We start from the raw sequence: 20329 nt of genomic DNA, 5'->3' as shown, positions 1-20329 counted from the left end.
GAGAGAGAATCTTAATCCATTTGAGTGTGGAGCCTGACTCAGGGCTTAATCCCATGACCCTGGGATCATGACCTGAACTGAAATCAAAAGTCAGACGCTTAACCCACTGGGCCCCCCAAATGCTCCTGGTCTCTCTTGTCTTTGAGTGCCGTTTTAAAATATGTTATTGTTCGGGCACCTGGGTGGCTCAGTCGGTTAAGCATCCAACTTCAGCTCAGGTAATGATCTCATGGTTCATGGATTCAAGCCCCGCATCAGGCTCTGTGCTGATGGCTCAGAGCCTGGAGCCTGCTTTCGATTCTGTGTTCCCCTCTCTCTCTCTGTTCCTCCCCTGCTCATGCTGTTTCTCTCTCTCAAAAAAAAATTATTGAAAAAATTGAAAAACATTACAAAATAAAATACGTTATTGCTGGACACAAAAAGATAAAAAATGAAGCACTAGAACCAAATATGTTGTTGTTTTAGAATGTGACCCTTAGATTCTGTGTGACCTAACCCAGGGTGTGGCTACATACTGATTTGGCAGTGTTTTTACCTTCCTAGTTAACTAATGTCAGCTAATAAGCCAGTAAGGCTGAGCTAATTATGTGACAGCCAGCAGGTGTTATGCTAGATGGTTTTGATCAATAAGTAATTGTAATTGAAGCTAAATGTAATTAATTATGTGATTTTGGGGTGTCCAAGTGTAATTCCACTTATGTTCCATCTTGAAACTAGAGCACTGAGAAGGATTACTACTGACAAAAGGAAAATCGGTATAAAAATGTACTTGACTCATGTTTGAGTTGTGTCCAGATGCACTGGCCATAGTAGGAAAACCTGGATGGCCCCGTCCTTGAGAGACTGTGTGCAACTCTGCTGACCTCCTCTTCGATCACCCTTCTTTCTCTCTGCTTTCCTTTTTCCAAGGTTCCCCATTGTGCTGTGCTGCCTCATGTCTCCATGCAGTAGCACATACTGTTGTCTCTGTTAGGAGCTCCCTTGCTTCTTCTCTATCCCACTAATGCCTACTTGTTTATAAAACTCAGCTTAAGGTCAGTAGCTGCAGGAAGACTTTTCTCACCCCCAGTCTGCTTTAGATGCTTCCCCATAGCATCTTTACAGTGATTTTTTCTACTTTATCCTGTAATCTTGGCATGGTCAGTCCTTTCTGCTAGACTCCTTAAGGTCAGAGATGATCTTGCAGTGCTTTGTTGAATTTTATCTTTCTAAATATTCTTGTAGATGTAGTGCTAAAACCCCACTAAAACTGTGACTTTTATAAACTATATACGGAACTTAAAATTGTTTCTAGTATACGGTATGCCAAATAATAGATTGGTGTTATTTGATTTATACTTTTTATTCCTGTTTTATTCAAGCTGTAACTAGTCTTGAAAACACACAGGTGGTTTTGTGTAGTGGTTAAAAGGCTTTGGAGCCAGACTCCATGGATTTGAATTCTGGCATTCCACAAGTGGAGACTTAAGGCTGATTGTTCATCTTTAACCTTGACTTCCCCAGCTGTACATTTTGGGGGTAAAAATCATAATAATACCTACCTCGTAAGATTGTGGTGGGTCCTAAATGAGATAAAACATGCAGGTAAAGCACTTGCATAGTAACCTCCTGAAAACACTGAATTTTCCCACCCTGGTTACTTGTGAAACCATGGAATTCATAGAATTGCAATATGGTTTTTATATTCTCAGAGCAGACATAGACTTTGTCAGTGTTCACAGTGGAGGAATCACGAAGAGTGACCTTATGCCACCTTTGATGACTCTAACGTCCATGACTCTAACGTGGGACCTACCTGATGTCTCATACAGCATCCTGAGCCATTAAATTGACACCCATGAGCCGTACTTTGCGCTAAAGGACACAGCAGGCTCATCATCAGGGAGGCTCTGGAGCACTGTTGTCACCAGCGCTGCTGTGCTCCTTTTTCTTACAGTTTCCCCTAGACCGGAGGGAAAATCAATGCCAGTAGGATCTCCAAAAACTTTCGGTGCGAATTCTACAGAAACAGGCAGTGTGGAAAAGTGGAAAACTTCAAGGATTTGGTTAAGCTCATGTGAAAATGTTGCTTGTGAGCTACTAGAAAATTATGGCAGGCCGCAGGCCATCCTTGTAGTAGATAGAATAGTGGAGGAGGGGACCAAGTGTGACCTGTGTGTGGGATACACACAAATTCATGCTTGGGCGTGTGAGGTGTGGAAAGGACTTTTGGGTTCACCACAGTGTTTCAGTCATTAATGACATGACTACCAGTAAGGTCAGTTTTAGAGCTGCAGCCTCCTTGCTTGTTCTGGAATAAGCATCAGCACCACTTTTTGCCAAAAAGATATCCTGTGACGTTCTTGTTTAGCGGGAGAAGCTCATCTGGCAGTTTGTGTAGAATGTAGAAAGTGTTCACCGTATGGTTTTGAATGGCTCAAAATGGATATTTCAGAATGGGAGGTATAATTATGCTTGCTGAATAATGGTTTGTTTTAAGGTAACAAAATGCTTTTTAATTTTGTACGTGGTAATGTTTTCCAGCTTTGAGGAAAGAGATAGTTTGCACTGGTAAAATGTGATGAAGTTAAGCCTCAAATGTCTTCTATGCCTTTTAAGTAGTGGGAGTAATTGAATATAGTTTTACCTTTGCTTGATGACCCAGCATCATTTTAAATATCTTTTTTTTTTTTTTTTGTACTTTGACCCAATTTGGTTTTCTACATACATTTTATTTTGTCTCATCTTAATGTGAGACTGCCATCTGCCACTTCTTAATTCAAACTGTTCTTAATTCAAACATCCTCTCCTTTTACAATCCATTGATGGTGTGCTGCCAGTAATTTATTTAGGTTGAGAAATCATTAATCAAGTTGGGAAAGGTTTCTCTGTTGAACAAAGGCAAGATTCTGAGTGAGGGCCCAATGCATGTCGGGTCTTTGTTGTGACTGTTTTCTGTGTGCTTCACGTTTAAGGAATTCTGTTTTAAAGTAAAGGATGGCAGTTTTATTTTTTTTATTTTTTATTTTTATTTTTTAACGTTTATTTATTTTTGGGACAGAGAGAGACAGAGCATGAACGGGGGAGGGGCAGAGAGAGAGGGAGACACAGAATCGGAAACAGGCTCCAGGCTCTGAGCCATCAGCCTAGAGCCTGACGTGGGGCTTGAACTCACGGACCGCGAGATCGTGACCTGGTTGAAGTCGGACGCTTAACCGACTGCGCCACCCAGGCGCCCCAAGGATGGCAGTTTTAAAAGTCTCAACTTCAGAAGAGTGTAATATGTTGCAATTTTTACTGTAATATTTTAGCACAGGATGCTGAATACATTTATTATCGGTATCATTAAAATTTTCTCTTTCTCTGCTTTGTGAACAGTCAAAACTTGCTGTGTGATGTCACGATTGTGGCTGAAGACATGGAGATCTCTGCTCACAGAGTGGTGCTGGCTGCCTGTAGTCCTTATTTTCATGCCATGTTTACAGGTATGAAATGTCTTAGTTCTGGGTATTTTTCAAACGTATACAGATCTGGGCTTTTCTTTCCACATTTTCTTTTTTTACTAACGTTTTATTGTTATGAAATGAAGTACTGTAATGGAAGTAAACGCTCTTGCTTTGTTTCAAATTCTTCCTCCCTGTTGTTTTTCGGTTTTGTAATCATGTGTGTATATGTGCATTATATTCACATACTCAGAGTTTTATGCTAGTTTTGCCCCGTTGTATTTACATCTACATATACTGGCTGAGTTTACTTGCCTGCCAATTATAACAACTTTTGGCACTTGATTATTTTGGCAAAAGAAAAGTGCTTTTACTGTTTTCCATTTTTTTTTTCCAAATGATTTTCACATATGTTTCGTTGATTGTTTACAGTGAATAAAGAGATGTTTATTTAATGTCCTTTGTTTTAAATATATAAAAAAATGGTGGTCACTTAGGTAACTAAAAATATATAAAATGACTTCAGTACTTCTGGAAAAAAAGTAATTTATGCTTGCCCACTCGTTCTCTTAAAAAAATTAAACATATATTACTGTACAAAGAAGTGAAGTTATATATTAGAACAGTGAGCTTATAATCTTAAGAGTATTGATAGAACAAACAAAATACTTATAAATACCGGGGTGTCTGGGGGGCTCGGTTGGTTGAGTGTCTTACTCTTGATTTTGGCTCAGGTCATCATCCCAGGGTCGGGGGACCAATCCCCGTGTCAGGCTCCACTCCAACTAACTAAGTGTGGAGCCTGCTTAAGATCTCTTTCTTTCCCTCTTTCCCCTCCCCGCCTTGTGTGCTCTCTCTCTCAAAAAACAAAACAAAACACTTATGAATACGAATATAGTTACATGAAAAAGCGCAAATAATAAAAGATATTCATACTTTAGATATCATGAAGTATTTCTTGTGCCTAACATTTTGCTTAGATACTTTCAGGAATATACAATAGTGTAAGTGTGCTTCCCACCCCCAGTAACAATACGCACACTTTAAGTATGTAGTAGAGTATGGAAGATCTGGTTACCCAAGCAGTGATGCAGATGGCGAGGGCTGTGATGGACAGCACTGAGAGAAGGGGATCTGACATTTCCTGAAGCCAGATAGGTTTAAAGCGTTCACACCAATGAAGAGGAGTCCAGAAGGCCACGTGAAGAGGATGGGCTTAATGTTTTGGGAGTAGAGGAGGGGCTGGAAGGCCCTCACTATTCAGCCTGTTGCAGCCTTGCTGTTCCTGAACGGAGTTAACTAATCAAGAATGTAGGAATGATAGCAGAGGGGCTGTGAGCCAAGTTGGGAGGGTGCCTTTAGCTGAGGCTGATTTGAAAAGTCAATACTAATAATGTGGGACTAGTCAGATTTTTATGTCCTAGGGTTCATTTCAGTCTCATGGCTTACATCTTACATCCTATTTATTTCCCCTGGACAGTGTTCTAAACAGAGTCTCCAGGCTTATGAGAGGAAGGTTCTGGCTGGAATGTGTCAGCCTAACTTAGGAATTCCCTAGTATAGGGCTGTCCCCTGTAGGTGGCATTCTCTCACATGACATTGCTATTGCTATTTCCTTGTTGGAAACCATGGGAAACTCACATCATCAACTAATGCTTCAGTTTCCCCATCTGGAGAAGGAGGATGGTAATTTTACCCACTTTCTGGGATTTTTATAAAAATTAAATCAGATCATATATATGAATTTCTTAGCACTCTACTTGGCCCATAGAAAATATATAATTAATTTTGGCAGTAATTATGTTATTATTATTTGAATTGAAGAATAGCAGACACACAATGTTACATTAGTTCCAGGTGTACAGCATAGTAATTCTGCATCTCTGTATGTTAATGCTGTGCTCACCACAACTGTAGCCATCATCTGTCACCATACTATGATATTACAGTACCATTGACTGTATTCCCTATGCTGTACCTTTTATCCTCTTAACTTATTCCCTTACTAGAAGCTGTATCCCCAACTCCCCTTCTCCCCTTTGCCTGTCCTGCCCCCCTTTTCCCTCTGGTGACCACAAGTTTTTTGTATTTACGGGTCTATTTATGTTCTTTGTATTTATGGGTCTGTTTCTGCTTGTTTGTTGTTTTGTTTTTTAGATACCATATATAAATGATATCATATGGTATATATCTTTCTCTGTCTGACTTATTTCATTTAGCATGGTACCCTCTAGGTCTACCCATAGTGGTACAAATGCCAAGATCTTATTCTTTTTTTACAGCTAATATTGTATACCAGATGTTCTTTTTCCATTCATCTATCGATGGCCATTTGGGTTGCTTTTATATCTTGGCTGTTGTAAATAATGCAGTAAACATAGGGGTAAATGTATCTGTTCGAATTAATGCTTTTGGTGTGTTTTTGTTGTTGTTGTTTTGTAAATCCAAAATATATAAAGAACCTTTATAACTCAATATCAAAAACCAAATAATTCAGTAAAACATGTGCAGGGACCTGAATAGACATTTCCAAAGAAGACCACTGATGGCCAACAGACACATGAAATGGTACTCAACATCACTAATCATCAGGGAAATGCAAATCACACCTGTCAGAATGGCTGGAATCAAAAGGACAAGAAGTAACAAGTGTTAGCAAAGATGCAGGAAAAAAGGAACTTTTGTACACTGCTGGTGGAAATGTAAATTGGTGCAGCCACTATGGAAAACACTATGGAGGTTCCTCAAAAAATTAAAAATAAGAATATCATATGATCCATTATTTTTCTTTTACTCTAAATTTCTAAATGTCCTTATATTTTGTAAGAGTAGAAGATTGAGGAACGCTTAGACTAGAATTTCTTTTGGTAAATGTTTTATTTTTTATAGAGCTACACAAATATATAGTGATTAACTTAAAAATGCAAGATCAAAGTAACTTAAAACTGCAGGATCAAGGTTAGTTTCCTTTTCCTCCAAAAGGCAGCACTTAGAGTCTCCAATCTCCCTGACCCTTAGGTATCCAGAGACATGCATGCTAAATAGAGATGGGAGATCTTGTTATATCTTTGTCTTTTCTGTTTACCTTATGACCTAAACTATATTTCACTTTCCCTGTTTTTTTTTTGTTGTTGTTTTTTTTAGTCTAATATACCTTTTACATGTTGTCAAACTTTAGATTGCGGTATACTAAGATAAATGCAAAATAGGGATACTGTGTTAATTTCTGATTCATATAAAATGAATTGAATACCTCAGTTGTGTTTTTTTTCACAACTTTTTTGATGCGTATTTTACATATTATGAAATTTACACATTTCCAGTGTAGTGGCAGTGAATTTTAGTAAATGTATTTAGTGGTCATCACCATAAGTCAATTTTGGAACATTTTCATTCCCACATTAATGATTTTGGGTTTATGTATGTAAATTATTTCTGTGTTATAGTATTTATTATCAGTTTGTTCTTTTTTATTGCTAAATAGATAAAATTGTATGGATGTATCACGTTTTGGCTGTCCATTCTCCAGTTGATGGACATATGGGTTAATTTCAGTTTTGGGCTGTTGGGAATAATGCTGGTGTGAATATCCATGTGCCATTGTTTACATGGACATTTATTTTCATTTCTCATGGAATTAGATACCTAGGAGTGGAATTGCTGGGTCTTATGGTAAATTTCTTTAAACTTAACAATGACTGCTATGCTGTTTTTGAAGGTGCACCATATTACATTCCTACTGTTATGTAGGATGGTTCCCATTTCTCCACATCCCCATCAACACTTGTTACTTTTATTTTTTTTTAATTGTCATTCTAATGGGTGTAAAATGGCATCTCTTGTAGTTTTAATTTGCAATTCCCAAATGAGTGATGATGTTGAACATCTTTTCATATACTTATTTGGCTTGACTTAAAAAAAGATTTTTTTTAATGTTTATTTTTGAGAGGGAGAGAGAAAGACAGACAGAGAGAGACAGAGACAGGGCATGAGCAGGGGAGGGGTAGAGAGAGAAGGAGACACAGAATCTGAAGCAGGCTCCAGGCTCCGAGCTGTCAGCCCATGTGGGCTGAGAAATGCTGAGATCATGACCTGAGCTGAAGTTGGTCGCTTAACCATCTGAGCTGCCCAGGTGCCCCTGACTTTTTGGTTCTTTAGCAATAGATGCTATTCACTTTTCTGGCAGTCTTTGTACATTTCTACTTTTGAATCCACTGAATAGCCCATCACTTGTCAGAGATTAGGTGAGGAAGATAAGGAGATTTGGTGTAGGTGGTTTAGCGTACGTAGATTTTTTTTGTGATTTGCTAGAATATGAATCCCTTGTATCTTTTTGTTTTGTTTTTTGTTTTTTGGTCTGAAACCCTGTTAAACTTTATTATAAAAAATAGAGCGAGGCCAACCAGTAGACCTTTGCATGCTGCCATTCCATCGTACATTATGTATATTTATTTTCTCCTGCTCGGTGGGTAATCGGAAGTGATTGCAGTGGCATAGGTCGTTACCCTATTCTTGTTTTCCTAGGCCTCACCTATTAGGAAATGGGGAACATGAAGAGGTTCTTTTTTGGCCCTTGTTTCTAATCTCCTATAAATTGTAGGAGGAATTTTTATTCAAATTCTATTACCTAAAAAAGAATTGTGTTACTCTTTGTAGTTCCAAGTATTTGGGTAGAGAAAGGAGGTGAAAAGTAATTGTGTGATACAGTCACAGGATTTTACTCTGTGAAGTATGGGCCTATTTAGAGCAAGGCCAGGTGGTTTAATTCTTACTTAAGGAAGCATATATCATTTGAGTTCTTGTGTTTTTCAATTACTTGTTTCTTATAAATGTGGAATTTAAAATGTTGTTTCTCTTACAAATACATTTGAGGCCTATTTAGTACCCCAGGCTAAAATATCTGACATCTAGTAGGAAATAATTGGATTTTTGTTTTTACTCTTTTGTGCTTTTTGATTATTTCTTTTGTCATATTGAACATGATTCGGTGAGTAGAATAGGAAAATGTGGGTTATCATTTGAATGATAAAGAAGTGAGATTTCTATTTTATTTTACTTTCTTTTTTTAAATTTAAATCCAAGTTAGTTAACATATAGTATAATAATGATTTCAGGAATAGATTTTAGTGATTCGTCACTTACATATAACACCCAGTGCTCATCCCAGCAAGTGTCCTCCTTGATGTCCCTTGCTCATGTAGTTCATTCCCCCACCCAACACCCTTCCAGCAACCCTCAGTTCTCTGCATTTACGAGTCTCTTATGGTTTGTCTCCCTCTCTGTTTTTATATTATTTTTGCTTCCCTTCCCTTATGTTCATCTGTTTTGTATCTTAAATTCTACATGTGAGTGAAATCATATGATATTTGTCTTTCTCTGACTTACTTTGCTTAGCATAATACGCTCTAATTCGCTCCATGTTGTTACAAATGGCAAGATTTCATTCTTTTTGATCACTGAGTAATATTCCACTGTGTGTGTGTGTGTGTGTGTGTGTGTGTGTGTGTGTATATATACGTATGTACGTATGTGTGTGTGTGTGTATATATATATATATATATATATATATATACACACACACACACATATGTACATACATACCACATCTTTATCCATTCATCAGTAGATGGACATTTTGGCTCTTTCCATACTTTGGCTATTGTCAATATCACTGCTACAAACATTGGGGTGCACGTGCCCCTTCAAAACAGCACTCCTGTATCCTTTGGATAAATACCTAGCAGTACAATTGCTGGGTTATAGGTAGTTCTATTTTTAATTTTTTGAGGAAACTCCATACTGTTTTCCAGAGTGCCTACACCAGTTTGCATTCCCACCAGCAGTACAAAAGAGATCCTCTCTCTCTGCATCCTTGCCAACATCTGTTGTTGCCTGAGTTGTTAATGTGAGCCATTCTGACAGGTGTGAGGTGGTATCTCATTGTGGTTTTGATTTGTATTTTCCTGATGATGAATGATGTTGAGCATCTTTTCATGTGTCTGTTAGACATCTGGATGTATTCTTTGGAAAAGTGTCTATGTCTTTTGCCCATTTCTTCACTGGATTACATGGTTTTTGGGTGTTGAGTTTGACAATTTCTTTTTTTTAAAAAATTTTTTTTTCAACGTTTATTTATTTTTGGGACAGAGAGAGACAGAGAATGAACGGGGGAGGGGCAGAGAGAGAGGAAGACACAGAATCGGAAGCAGGCTCCAGGCTCTGAGCCATCAGCCCAGAGCCCGACGCGGGGCTCGAACTCACGGACGGCAAGATCGTGACCTGGCTGAAGTCGGACGCTTAACCGACTGCGCCACCCAGGCGCCCCTTGACAATTTCTTTATAGACTTTGTATACTAATCCTTTGTCTGATATGTCATTTGCAAATATCTTCTCTCATTTTGTTGGCTGCCTTTTAGTTTTGCTGATTGTTTCCTTTACTGTGCAGAGAGGTCCAAATAGTTCATTTTTGCTTTTGTTTCCCTTGCCTCTGGAGACATGTCAAGTAAGAAGTTGCTGTGGCCACTGTGAAGGAGGTTGTTGCCTGTTTTCTCCTCTAGGATTTTGATGGTTTCCTGCCTCATGTTTAGGTCTTTCATCCATTTTGAATTTATTTTTGTGTATGGAGTAAGAAAATAGTCCAGGTTCATTCTTCTGCATGTTGCTGTTCAGTGTTTCCAACACCCATTTGCTAAAGAGACTGTCTTTATTCCATTGGATAGTCTTTCCTGCTTTGCCAAAGTTGGCCATACATTTGTGGGTCCATTTCTGGGTTCTGTATTCTGCTCCACTGATCTAAGTGTCTGTTTTTGTGCCAGTACCATACTGTCTTGATGATTACAGCTTTGTAATACAGTTTGAAGTATGGAATTATAATGCCTCCAGCTTTGGTTTTCTTTTTCAGGATTGCTTTGGCTATTTGGGATCTTTTCTGGTTCCATACAAATTTTAGGATTATGTGTTGTAGCTCTGTGAAGAATGCTGGTGTTATTTTGATAGGGATTGTATTGAATATGTAGCTTGCTTTGGGTGGTATTGACATTTTAACAGTATTTGTTCTTCAAATCTATGAGCATGGAATGTTTTTCTAATTTTTTGTGTCTTCAATTTCTTTCATAAGCTTTCTATAATTTTCAGCGTATAGATTTTTCACCTCTTTGGTTAGGTTTATTCCTAGGTATTTTATGGTTTTTGGTGCAATAAATGGGATTGATTCCTTGATTTCTTTTTCTGCTGCTTCATTATTGGTGTATGGAAATGCAGCTGATTTCTTTGCATTGATTTTATATTCTGCGACTTTGCTGAATTCATGGATCAATTCTAGCAGTTTTTTGGTGGACTCTTTTGGGTTTTACACATAGAGTATCAAGTCGTCCTCCAAGAGTGAAAGTTTGATTTCCTCTTTGCCCATTAGGATGCTTTTTATTTCTTTGTGTTGTCTCATTGCTGAGGCTATGACTTGCAACACTATGTTGAATAACAGTGGTGAGAATGGACATCCTTGTTGTGTTCCTGACCTTAGGGGGAAAGCTCTCAGTTTTTCCTCATTGAGGATGATATTACCTGTGGGTCTTTTGTAGTGGCCTCTATGATCTTGGGGCATAATCCTTTTATTCCTACTTAAGGGTTATCAAGAAAGGATGCTGTATTTTGTCAAATGCCTTCTCTGCATCTATTGAGAGGATCATGTGGTTCTTTCCTTTCTGTTATTAACGTGATATATCACACTGATTTGCAGATACGAACCAGACCTGAATCCTAGGAATAAATCCCACTTGATCCTGGTGAATAATTCTTTTAATGTATTGTTGGCTAGTTCTAGTTGGGAATTTTTGCATCCATGTTCATCAGGGAAATTGGTCTGTAGTTCTCCTTTTTAGTGGAGTCTTTGTCGGGTTTTGGAATCAAGGTAATGCTGGCTGCATAGACTGAATTTGGAAGTTTTTGCTTCCATTCTATTTTTTGGAACAGCTTCAAAAGAATAGGTGCTAACTCTTCTTTAAATGTTTGGTGGAATTCCCCTGGAAAGCCATCTGGCCCTGGACTCTTGTTTGTTGGGAGATTTTGATTACTGATTCAATTTCTTTACTGAATGTGGGTCTGTTCAAATTTTCTACCTCCTATCTCAGTTTTGGTAGTTTATGTGTTTCTAGGAATTTTTCTGTTTGTTCCCGATTGCCAAATGTGTTGGCATATAGTTGCTCATATTTTATTATTATTGTTTGTATTTCTGTGGTGTTGGTTGTGATCACCCCTCTTTAATTCTTGATCTTATTTATTTGGGTCCTTTCCCTTTTCTTTTTGATGAAACTGGCTAGGGGTTTATGACTTTTGTTAATTCTTTCAGAGAACCAGCTCCTGGTTTCATTGATCTGTTCAACGTTTTTTTTTTTTTTCTTTAAATATACATTACTGATTTCTGCTTTAATCTTCATTATTTCCCGTTTTCTGCTGATTTTGGGCTTTATTTGCTGCTCTTTTTCCAGCTCTTTTAGGTATAAGGTTAGGTTGTGTATTTGAGACCTTTCTTCCTTCTTTAAGAAGACCTGATTGCTATATACCTCCCTCTTATGACCTCCTTTGCTGTGTCCCAGAGGTTTGGGGTTTTCATGTTTTTATTTTCATTGGCTTCCATGTACTTTTTCTTTTTTTTAATTTGATTTTTTATTTCTTAAAATTTACATGCAAATTAGTTAGCATATAGTGCAACAATGATTTCGGGAGTAGACTCCTTAATGCCCCTTACCCATTTAGCCCATCCCCCCTCTCACAATCACTTGTGTAACCCTCAGTTTGTTCTTCATATTTATGAGTCTCTTCTATTTTGTCCCCCTCCCTGTTTTTATACTATTTTTGTTTCTATTCCCTTATGTTCATCTGTTTTGTCTCTTAAAGTCCTCATATGAGTTAAATCATATGATTTTTGTCTTTCTCTGACTAATTTCACTTAGCATAATACCTTCCATTTCCATCCACGTAATTGCAAATGGCAAGATTTCATTCTTTTCGATTGCCGAGTAATACTCCATTTAATATATATATCACATTTTCTTTATCCATTCATCCATCGATGGACATTTGGGCTCTTTCCATACTTTGCATATTGTTGATAGTGCTGCTATAAAGATGGGGGCTGCATGTGTCCCTTCAAAGCAGCACACCTGTATCCCTTGGATAAATGCCTAGTAGTGCAATGCTGGGTTGTAGGGTAGCTCCATTTTTAGTTTTTTGAGGAACCTGTTTTCCAGAATGGCTGCACCAGCTTGCATTCCCACCAACAATGCAAAAGAGATCCTCTTTGTCCGCATCCTCGCCAACATCTGTTGTTGCCTGAGTTGTTAATGTTAGCCATTCTGACAGGTGTAAGGTGGTATCTCATTGTGGTTCTGCTTTGTATTTCCCTGATGGTGAGTGATGTTGAGCATTTTTTCATGTGTCCATTGGCCATCTGTGTCTTCCTTGGAGAAGTGTCTATTCATGTCTTTTGCACATTTCTTCACTGAATTATTTGTTTTTTGGGTGTTGACTTTGATAAGGTCTTCATAGATGTTGGATACTAACCCTTTATCTGATAGGTCATTTGCAAATATCTTCTCCCATTCTGTCAGTTACCTTTTAGTTTTGTTGATTGTTTCCTTCGCTGTGCAAAGCTTTTTATTTTGACGAGGTCCCAGTAGTTCATTTTTGCTTTTGTTTCCCTTGCCTCCGGAGACGTGTTGAGTAAGAAGTTGCTGTGGCCAAGATCAAAGATGAGGTCTTTCATCCATTTTGAGTTTATTTTTGTGTATGGTGTAAGAAAGTGGTCCAGGTTCATTCTTCTGCATGTTGCTGTCCAGTTTTCCCAACACCACTTGCTGAAGAGACTGTCTTTATTCCATTGGATAGTCTTTCCTGCTTTGTCAAAGATTAGTTGGCCATACGTTTTTGGGTCCATTTCTGGGTTCTCTATTCTGTTCCATTGATCTGAGTGTCTGTTCTTGTGCCAGTACCATACTGTCTTGATGATTACAGCTTTGTAGTATAGCTTGAAGTCTGGGATTGTGATGCCTCCAGCTTTGGTTTTCTTTTTCAAGATCACTTTGGCTATTTGGGGTCTTTTCTAGTTCCATACAAATTTTAGGATTATTTGTTGTAGCTCTGTGAAGAATGCTGGTGTTATTTTGATAGGGATTTCATTGAATATGTAGATTGCTTTGGGTAGTATTGACATGTTAACAGTATTTGTTCTTCCTATCCAGGAGCAGGGAATCTTTTTCCATTTTTTGGTGTCTTTTCTTTCATAAGCTTTCTATAATTTTCAGCATATATATTTTCACCTCTTTGGTTAGATTTATTCCTAGGTATTTTATGGTTTTTGGTGCAACTGTAAATGGGATCGATTCCTTTATTTCTCTTTCTGTCGCTTCATTGTTGGTGTATAGGAATGCACCTGGTTTCTGTGCATTGATTTTATATCCTGCAACTTTGCTGAATTCATGAATCAATTCTAACAGTTTTTTTTGTGGAATCTTTTGCGTATTCCATATACAGTATCATGTCATCTGCAAAGGGTGAAAGTTTGACCTCCTTCTGCCCAATTTGGATGCCTTTTATTTCTTTGTGTTGTCTGATTGCAGAGGCTAAGACTTCCAATCCTATGTTGAATAACAGTGGCAAGAGTGGACATCCCTGTCTTGTTCCTGACGTTAGGGGGAAAGCTCTCAGTTTTTCTCCATTGAAGATGATATTAGCGTTGGGTCGTTCTTATATGGCTTTTATGATCTCGAGGTATGCTCCTTCTATCCCTACTTTCTTGAGGGTTTTTATCAAGAAAGGATGCTGTATTTTGTCACATGATTTCTCTGCATCTGTTGAGAGGATCATATGGCTCTTGTTCTTTCTTTTATTGGTGTGATGAATCACGTTAATTGTTTTGTGGATATTGAACCAACCCTGCATCAGGTATAAATCCCACTTGGTCGTGATGAATACATTTTTTAATGTATTGTTCGATCCAGTTGGCTAATATCTTGTTGAGGATTTTCACATCCATGTTCATCAGGGAAATTGGTCTATATAGTTCTCCTTCTTAGTGGGGTCTCTGTCTGGTTTTGTAATGAACGTAATGCTGGCTTCATAGAAAGAGTTTGGAAGTTTTCCTTCCATTTCTATTTTTTGGAACAGCTTCAAGAGAATAGGTGTTCACTCTTCCTTAAATGTTAGGTAGAATTTCCCTGGAAAGCCATCTGGCCCCGGACTCTTGTTTTGTGGCAGATTTTTGATTACTACTTTGATTTCCTTACTGGTTATAGGTCTGTTCAAATTTTTTATTTCTTCCTGTTTCAGTTTTGGTGGTGTATATCTTTTAGGAATTTGTCCATTTCTTCCAGATTGCCCATTTTATTGGCATATAATTGCTCATAATATTCTCTTATTGTTTTTATTTCTGCTGTGTTGGTTGTGATCTCTCCTGTTTCATTCTTGACTTTATTTATTTTGGTCCTTTCCTTTTTCTTTTTGATCAAACTGGCTAGTGGTTTATCAATTTTGTTAATCCTTTCAAAGAACCAGCATCTGGTTTCATTGATCTGTTCTGGGTTTTTTTTTTGTTGTTGTTGTTGTTTTTTGTTTTGTTTTGTTTTGTTTTTTTGTTTCGATAGCATTAATTTCTGCTCTAATCTTTATTATTTTCTGTTTTCTGCTGGTTTGGGGTTTTATTTACTATTCTTTTTCCAGCTCCTTAAGGCATAAGGTTAGGATATGTATCTAAGATCTGTCTTCCTTCTTTAGGAAGGCCTGGATTGCTATATACTTTCCTCTTATGACTGCCTTTGCTGCGTCCCAAAGGTTTTGGGTTGTGGTGTTATCATTTTCATTGACTTCCATATACTTTTAAATTTCCTCTTAAACTGCTTGGTTAGCCCATTAATTCTTTAGTAGGACGTTCTTCAGTCTCCAAGTATTTGTTAGCTTTCAAATTTTTCTTGTGGTTGATTTCGAGTTTGATAGCGTTGTGGTCTGAAAATATGCACTGTATGCTCTCGATCTTTTTGTACTTACTTAGGGCTGATTTGTGTCCAGTATATGGTCTATTCTGGAGAACGTTCCATGTGCACTGGAGAAGAATGTATATTCTGCTGCTTTAGGATGAAATGTTCTCAATATATCTGTTAAGTTCGTCTGGTCCAGTGTGTCATTCAAGGCCATTGTTTCCTTGTTGATTTTTTGATTAGATGATCTGTTCATTGTTGTGAGTGGAGTATTGAAGTCTCCTACTATTATGGTACTAGTATTGATGAGTTTCTTTGTTTGTGATTCATTGATGTATATATTTGGGTGCTTCCATATTTGGTGCATAAATGTTTACAATTGTTAGGTCTTCTTGGTGGATAGACCCCCTTGATTATGATGTAATGCCCTTCTGCATCTCTTGATACAGTCTTTATTTTAAAGTCTAGATTTTGTGATATAAGTATGGCTACTCTGACTTTCTTTGGTTGACCATTAGCAGGATAGATGGTTCTCCATCCCCTTATTTTCAATCTGAAGGTGTCTTTAGGTCTAAAGTGGGTCTCTTGTAAACAGCATATAGATGGATCTTGTTTTCTTATCCATTCTGTTACCCTATGTCTTTTGATTGGAACATTGAGTCCATTGACGTTTAGAGTGAGTACCGAAAGATATGAATTCATTGCCATTATGATGCTTGCGGAGTTGGATTTTCTGGTGGTGTTTCTGGTCCTTTATAATCTTTGTTGCTATATATATGTATATGTATTCATCTTTTCTCCCCTCAGAGAGTCCCCCTTAAAATTTCTTGCAGGGCTGGTTTAGTGGTCACAAACTCCTTTAATTTTTGTTTGGGAAACTTTTAATCTTTCCTTCTATTTTGAATGACAGCCTTGCTGGGTAAAGAATTCTTGGCTGCATATTTTTCTGATTCAGCACATTGAATATATCCTGCCACGTCAAGTTTCTGTGGATAGGTCTGCTGCAAACCTGATCTGTCTTCCCTTGTAGGTTAGGGACTTTTTTTCCCTTGCTGCCTTCATGATTCTCTCCTTGCCTGAGTATTTTGTGAATTTGACTATGATATGCCTTGTTGATGGTCGGGTTTTGTTGAATCTAATGGGGGTCGTCCTCTGTGCTTCCCGGATTTTGATGTCTGTTTCTTTTCCCAGATTAGGAAAGTTTTCTGCTATGATTTGCTCACATAACCCTTCTACCCCTATTTCTCTCTCTTCCTCTTCTGGGACCCCTATGATTCTGATGTTGTCCTTTTTAATGAGTCACTGATTTCTCTAATTCTTAAATCATGCTCTTTTGCCTTCATCTCCCTCTTTTTTTCTGCCTCATTATTCTCTATAAGTTTGTCCTCTATATCACTGATTCTCTGTTCTGCCTCATCCATCCTTGCCGCGGCTGCATCCATCCATGATTGCAGGTCAGTTATAGCATTTTTAATTTCATTCTATTTTTTACTTCTTTTATCTCTGCAGAAAGGGATTCTAATCTGTTTTCGACTGCAGCTAGTATTCTTATTATCATGATTCTAAATTCTGGTTCAGACATCTTGCTTGTATCTGTGTTGGTTAAATCCCTGGCTGTTGTTTCTTCATGCTCTTTCCTTTGGGGTGAATTGCTTCATTTTGTGATTTTGAAGGGAGAAAAGGAATTAATAAGGTAGAAAAATTAAAATTAAAAAATTAAAATTAAAAAATTAAAAACATACACAAAAAAATCGAGTAAATGATGCTAGATCATAGGTGTGATTTGGTCCGGGTGTTGAAAGTGGTTTGACAGATTAGAGAAAAAAAAGGGGAAAGAAAAAAAAGGAAATTGAGAATTTGAAAAAATGAATACACTCAAGTAGACTAAAATGAGATGATGGGAGTAAAATAGAATTTTTTTTTTTTTAATTTTTTTTTTTCAACGTTTATTTATTTTTGGGACAGAGAGAGACAGAGCATGAACGGGGGAGGGGCAGAGAGAGAGGGAGACACAGAATCGGAAACAGGCTCCAGGCTTCGAGCCGTCAGCCCAGAGCCTGACGCGGGGCTCGAACTCACGGACCGCGAGATCGTGACCTGGCTGAAGTCGGACGCTTAACCGACTGCACCACCCAGGTGCCCCAAGAATTTAAAAAGATTTACACAAAAATAAAGAATATAGTAGAAAAAAATTAAAAATATTTTTAATAATTCAAAATAAAAATGAATTTTTTCTCTTTCTGTTTAAGAAAAATAAAAGAAATGAAAAAGAAGAAAAAAGGAAATTGTTTTAAAAAGTGAATACACTTTTCAAAGTAGTGGGAGTCTAAAATAAAATGATGGAAGTAAAATAGAATTTGAAAAAAATTATATAAAAGTAAAAAATACAGTAAAAAATTAAAGGAAAATATTTTTAGTTGCAATTGAAAGTAAAAATGAAGTTTTTCTGAATTCAAGAAAAAGAATAGAAATGAAAAAGAGAAAAAAGAAAAAAAAAAGAAAAGGAAATCGTTTGAAAATTTGAGAAGGTGAATACACTGAAGTAGACAAAAATAGAATGATGGAAGTAAGATGGAATTTGAAAAAATTGACACAAAAGAAAAATATAGTAAAAAAAATTAAAAATATTTTTAATAAAAAATTGAAAATAAAAATGAATTTTTTCTCTTTCTGTATTCAAGAAAAAGAATAGTGTAAAGGAGAAAAAAAAAAGAAAGAAAATTGAATAGATGGACCTGCTAACAGATTTAAATAGGACTGAAATTACTTCGTTTTCCCCTAGAAGTCAGTCTATGTAGTGCTTTATAGTCCATAAACTAAGTAGGCAGTGAGACTTGTGTTTTTGAAGAGCGAGGTTGGCCCAGTTGGGCGGGGCTCAGTGTAAAGACTCTGTTCTCCACTCGATGGTGCTGCTAGCCTACTGGGGTGGATGGTTTTAGTGCTCGTAGGTGTCTATGTGTATGTGCGGGAGCGGTGAAAATGGCATCACCCAGCTACCCGGTCTCTAGTATGGGAACTCTGTTCTCTCTGATCAGCAATCGTGCACCCGTCCTCTGTCTTCAGCTTTAATCCACTCCCTGCTTCTTCACTGTCAGTGACCAGGCCCCAGGCAGTACCTCTCTCCCGAGTTTTGTCTCAGATGCGGCTGTTTTCCCTGGTCCCTTACTTCTGAAGGACTGTGGCTTTGACCCGTTTTCCCCCTCTGTGGGAGGGTCTCACCAAGCAATGGCCAAATGTTGGCTGCACCCCGGAATGCTTGCTGGACCGTGCTGCTGCCGGTGCCCAGAGACTGTGGCCAGGTTCCAGCCCGCCCCAGAAAAAGTTCGCGAGATAGTGTAGCAGCAGCTTTTCAGGGGTTATGGAAAATCACAACATATATCTAGCACCAGGCTTCACCCTTAACAACCTTGTTCCAGCACCAGCGAATGTGGCTGTTTTCTGGAGTCTGCTGGGACCAGATGGCTTCAATAGTCTCTACCAAATCCTTCCAGCAGTGGAACCACTTTTCCCCGTGTGGCCCAAGAACCTCCCAGACCCCACTCTGTTCCTGGGGATTTGCCCTTCTTATCAGAGTACCACCAGGTATTGAGCTGAGGAGTTGCAGACTTTGTGTTCCCCTTGTTTACAGTCTTAATGGAATTTAAACCCTCTCCTTTCTCCTTACTCCCTTTTTAGTTTAGTCCCTGCAGCTGTTTCCAGTTTTCCACTTTCTCTCCAGCTGCTTTTGGGGACGGGTGCTTTTCCCGTATTCTCCCCCACACCCCCAGTCTCCATCCTCTCTCCACTTGCAAAACCACCTCCCTTCCCGTGCCTTCTCGTTCCCCAAGTCCACCTCTCCGCGCTGTGTACCTGCTGAATTCTGTGGTTCAGGTTGTGCAGACTGTTGTGTTAATGCTCCAATCAGTTTTCTAGGTGTGTAGGAGGATTTAGTGTTGGTCTGGTTGTATTTCATGGATGCGAGACACACAAAAAACTTCCATGCTGTTCCGCTATCCTGGCTCCTCTGAAAGAGTTCCCATTCTTTAGTAGGATGTTATTTTATCTCCCAAGTATTCATGGTCTTTCCAAATTTTTTCTTGTGATTGATTTTGAGTTTCATAGCATTGTGGTCTGAAAATATGCACAGTATGATCTCAATCTTTTTGTACTTTTTGATGGCTGATTTGTGTCCCAATATGCTATCTGTTCTAGAGAATGTTCCATGTACACTCAAGAAGAATGTGCATTCTCCTGCTTTAGGATGAAATGTTCTGAATGTATCTGTTAAGTCTATCTGGTCCAGTGTGTCATTCAAAGCTGTTGTTTCCTTGTTGATTTTCTGCTTAGATGATTTGTCCATTGCTGTAAGCGGGGTGTTGAAGTCCCCTACTATTATGGTATTATTATCAATGAGTTTCTTTATTTTTGTGATTGATTTATATATTTGGGTGCTTTCACATTGGAGGAATAAATATTTACAATTGTTAGGTCTTCTTGGCGGATAGACCCCTTAATTATGATATAGTGTCCTTTATCTGTTATAGTTTTTATTTTAAAGTCCAGATTATCTGATACAAGGATGACTACTGCACCTTTCTTTTGGTGACTATTAGCATGATAGATTATTCTCCATCCCCTTAACTTTCAATCTGCAAGTGTATTTAGATCTAAAATGAGTCTCTTTTTTAGCAGCATATAGATGAGTCTTGTTTTCTTATCCATTCTGATACCCAGTGTCTTTTGATTGGAGCATTTAGTCCATCGACATTTAGAGTGAATAGTGAAAGATATGAATTTAGTGCCACTGTGTTGCCTGCAGAGTTGGTGTTTCTGGTGATGATCTCTGGACCTTTCTAGTCTTTGTTTTGTCTTTTCTCCCCTTAGAGAGTCCACCTTAAAATTTCTTGCAGGGCTGGTTTAGTGGTCAGAACTCCCTTAGTTTTTGTTTGTCTGGGAAACTTT

The 20329-nt window shown here is 38.0% G+C and overlaps 1 protein-coding gene and 1 long non-coding RNA gene across 6 annotated transcripts in view; one reads left to right on the top strand and one right to left on the bottom strand.

Moving 5' to 3' along the window:
• KLHL2 (kelch like family member 2) overlaps positions 1-20329 on the top strand; it is a 117395-nt gene that overhangs the window by 21379 nt on the left and 75687 nt on the right. For 4 of the 5 annotated variants that reach the window (XM_047855430.1, XM_047855431.1, XM_047855428.1 and 1 more), the window contains exon 3: positions 3358-3464. In XM_047855430.1, the coding sequence (XP_047711386.1) occupies positions 3358-3464 (107 nt within the window). Of the gene's footprint in view, positions 1-3357; positions 3465-20329 lie in introns of those variants that run through there. The other variant, XM_047855432.1, reaches the window with a different exon arrangement.
• The window catches only part of LOC125163534 (uncharacterized), a 71954-nt gene that overhangs the window by 18865 nt on the left and 32760 nt on the right, over positions 1-20329 (bottom strand). The window lies entirely within an intron of this gene.

This window comes from Prionailurus viverrinus, chromosome B1, assembly GCF_022837055.1.
Source record: "Prionailurus viverrinus isolate Anna chromosome B1, UM_Priviv_1.0, whole genome shotgun sequence".
Classification (NCBI taxonomy): Eukaryota; Metazoa; Chordata; class Mammalia; order Carnivora; family Felidae; genus Prionailurus; species Prionailurus viverrinus.
This window is presented reverse-complemented; position numbering and strand designations above follow the sequence as displayed.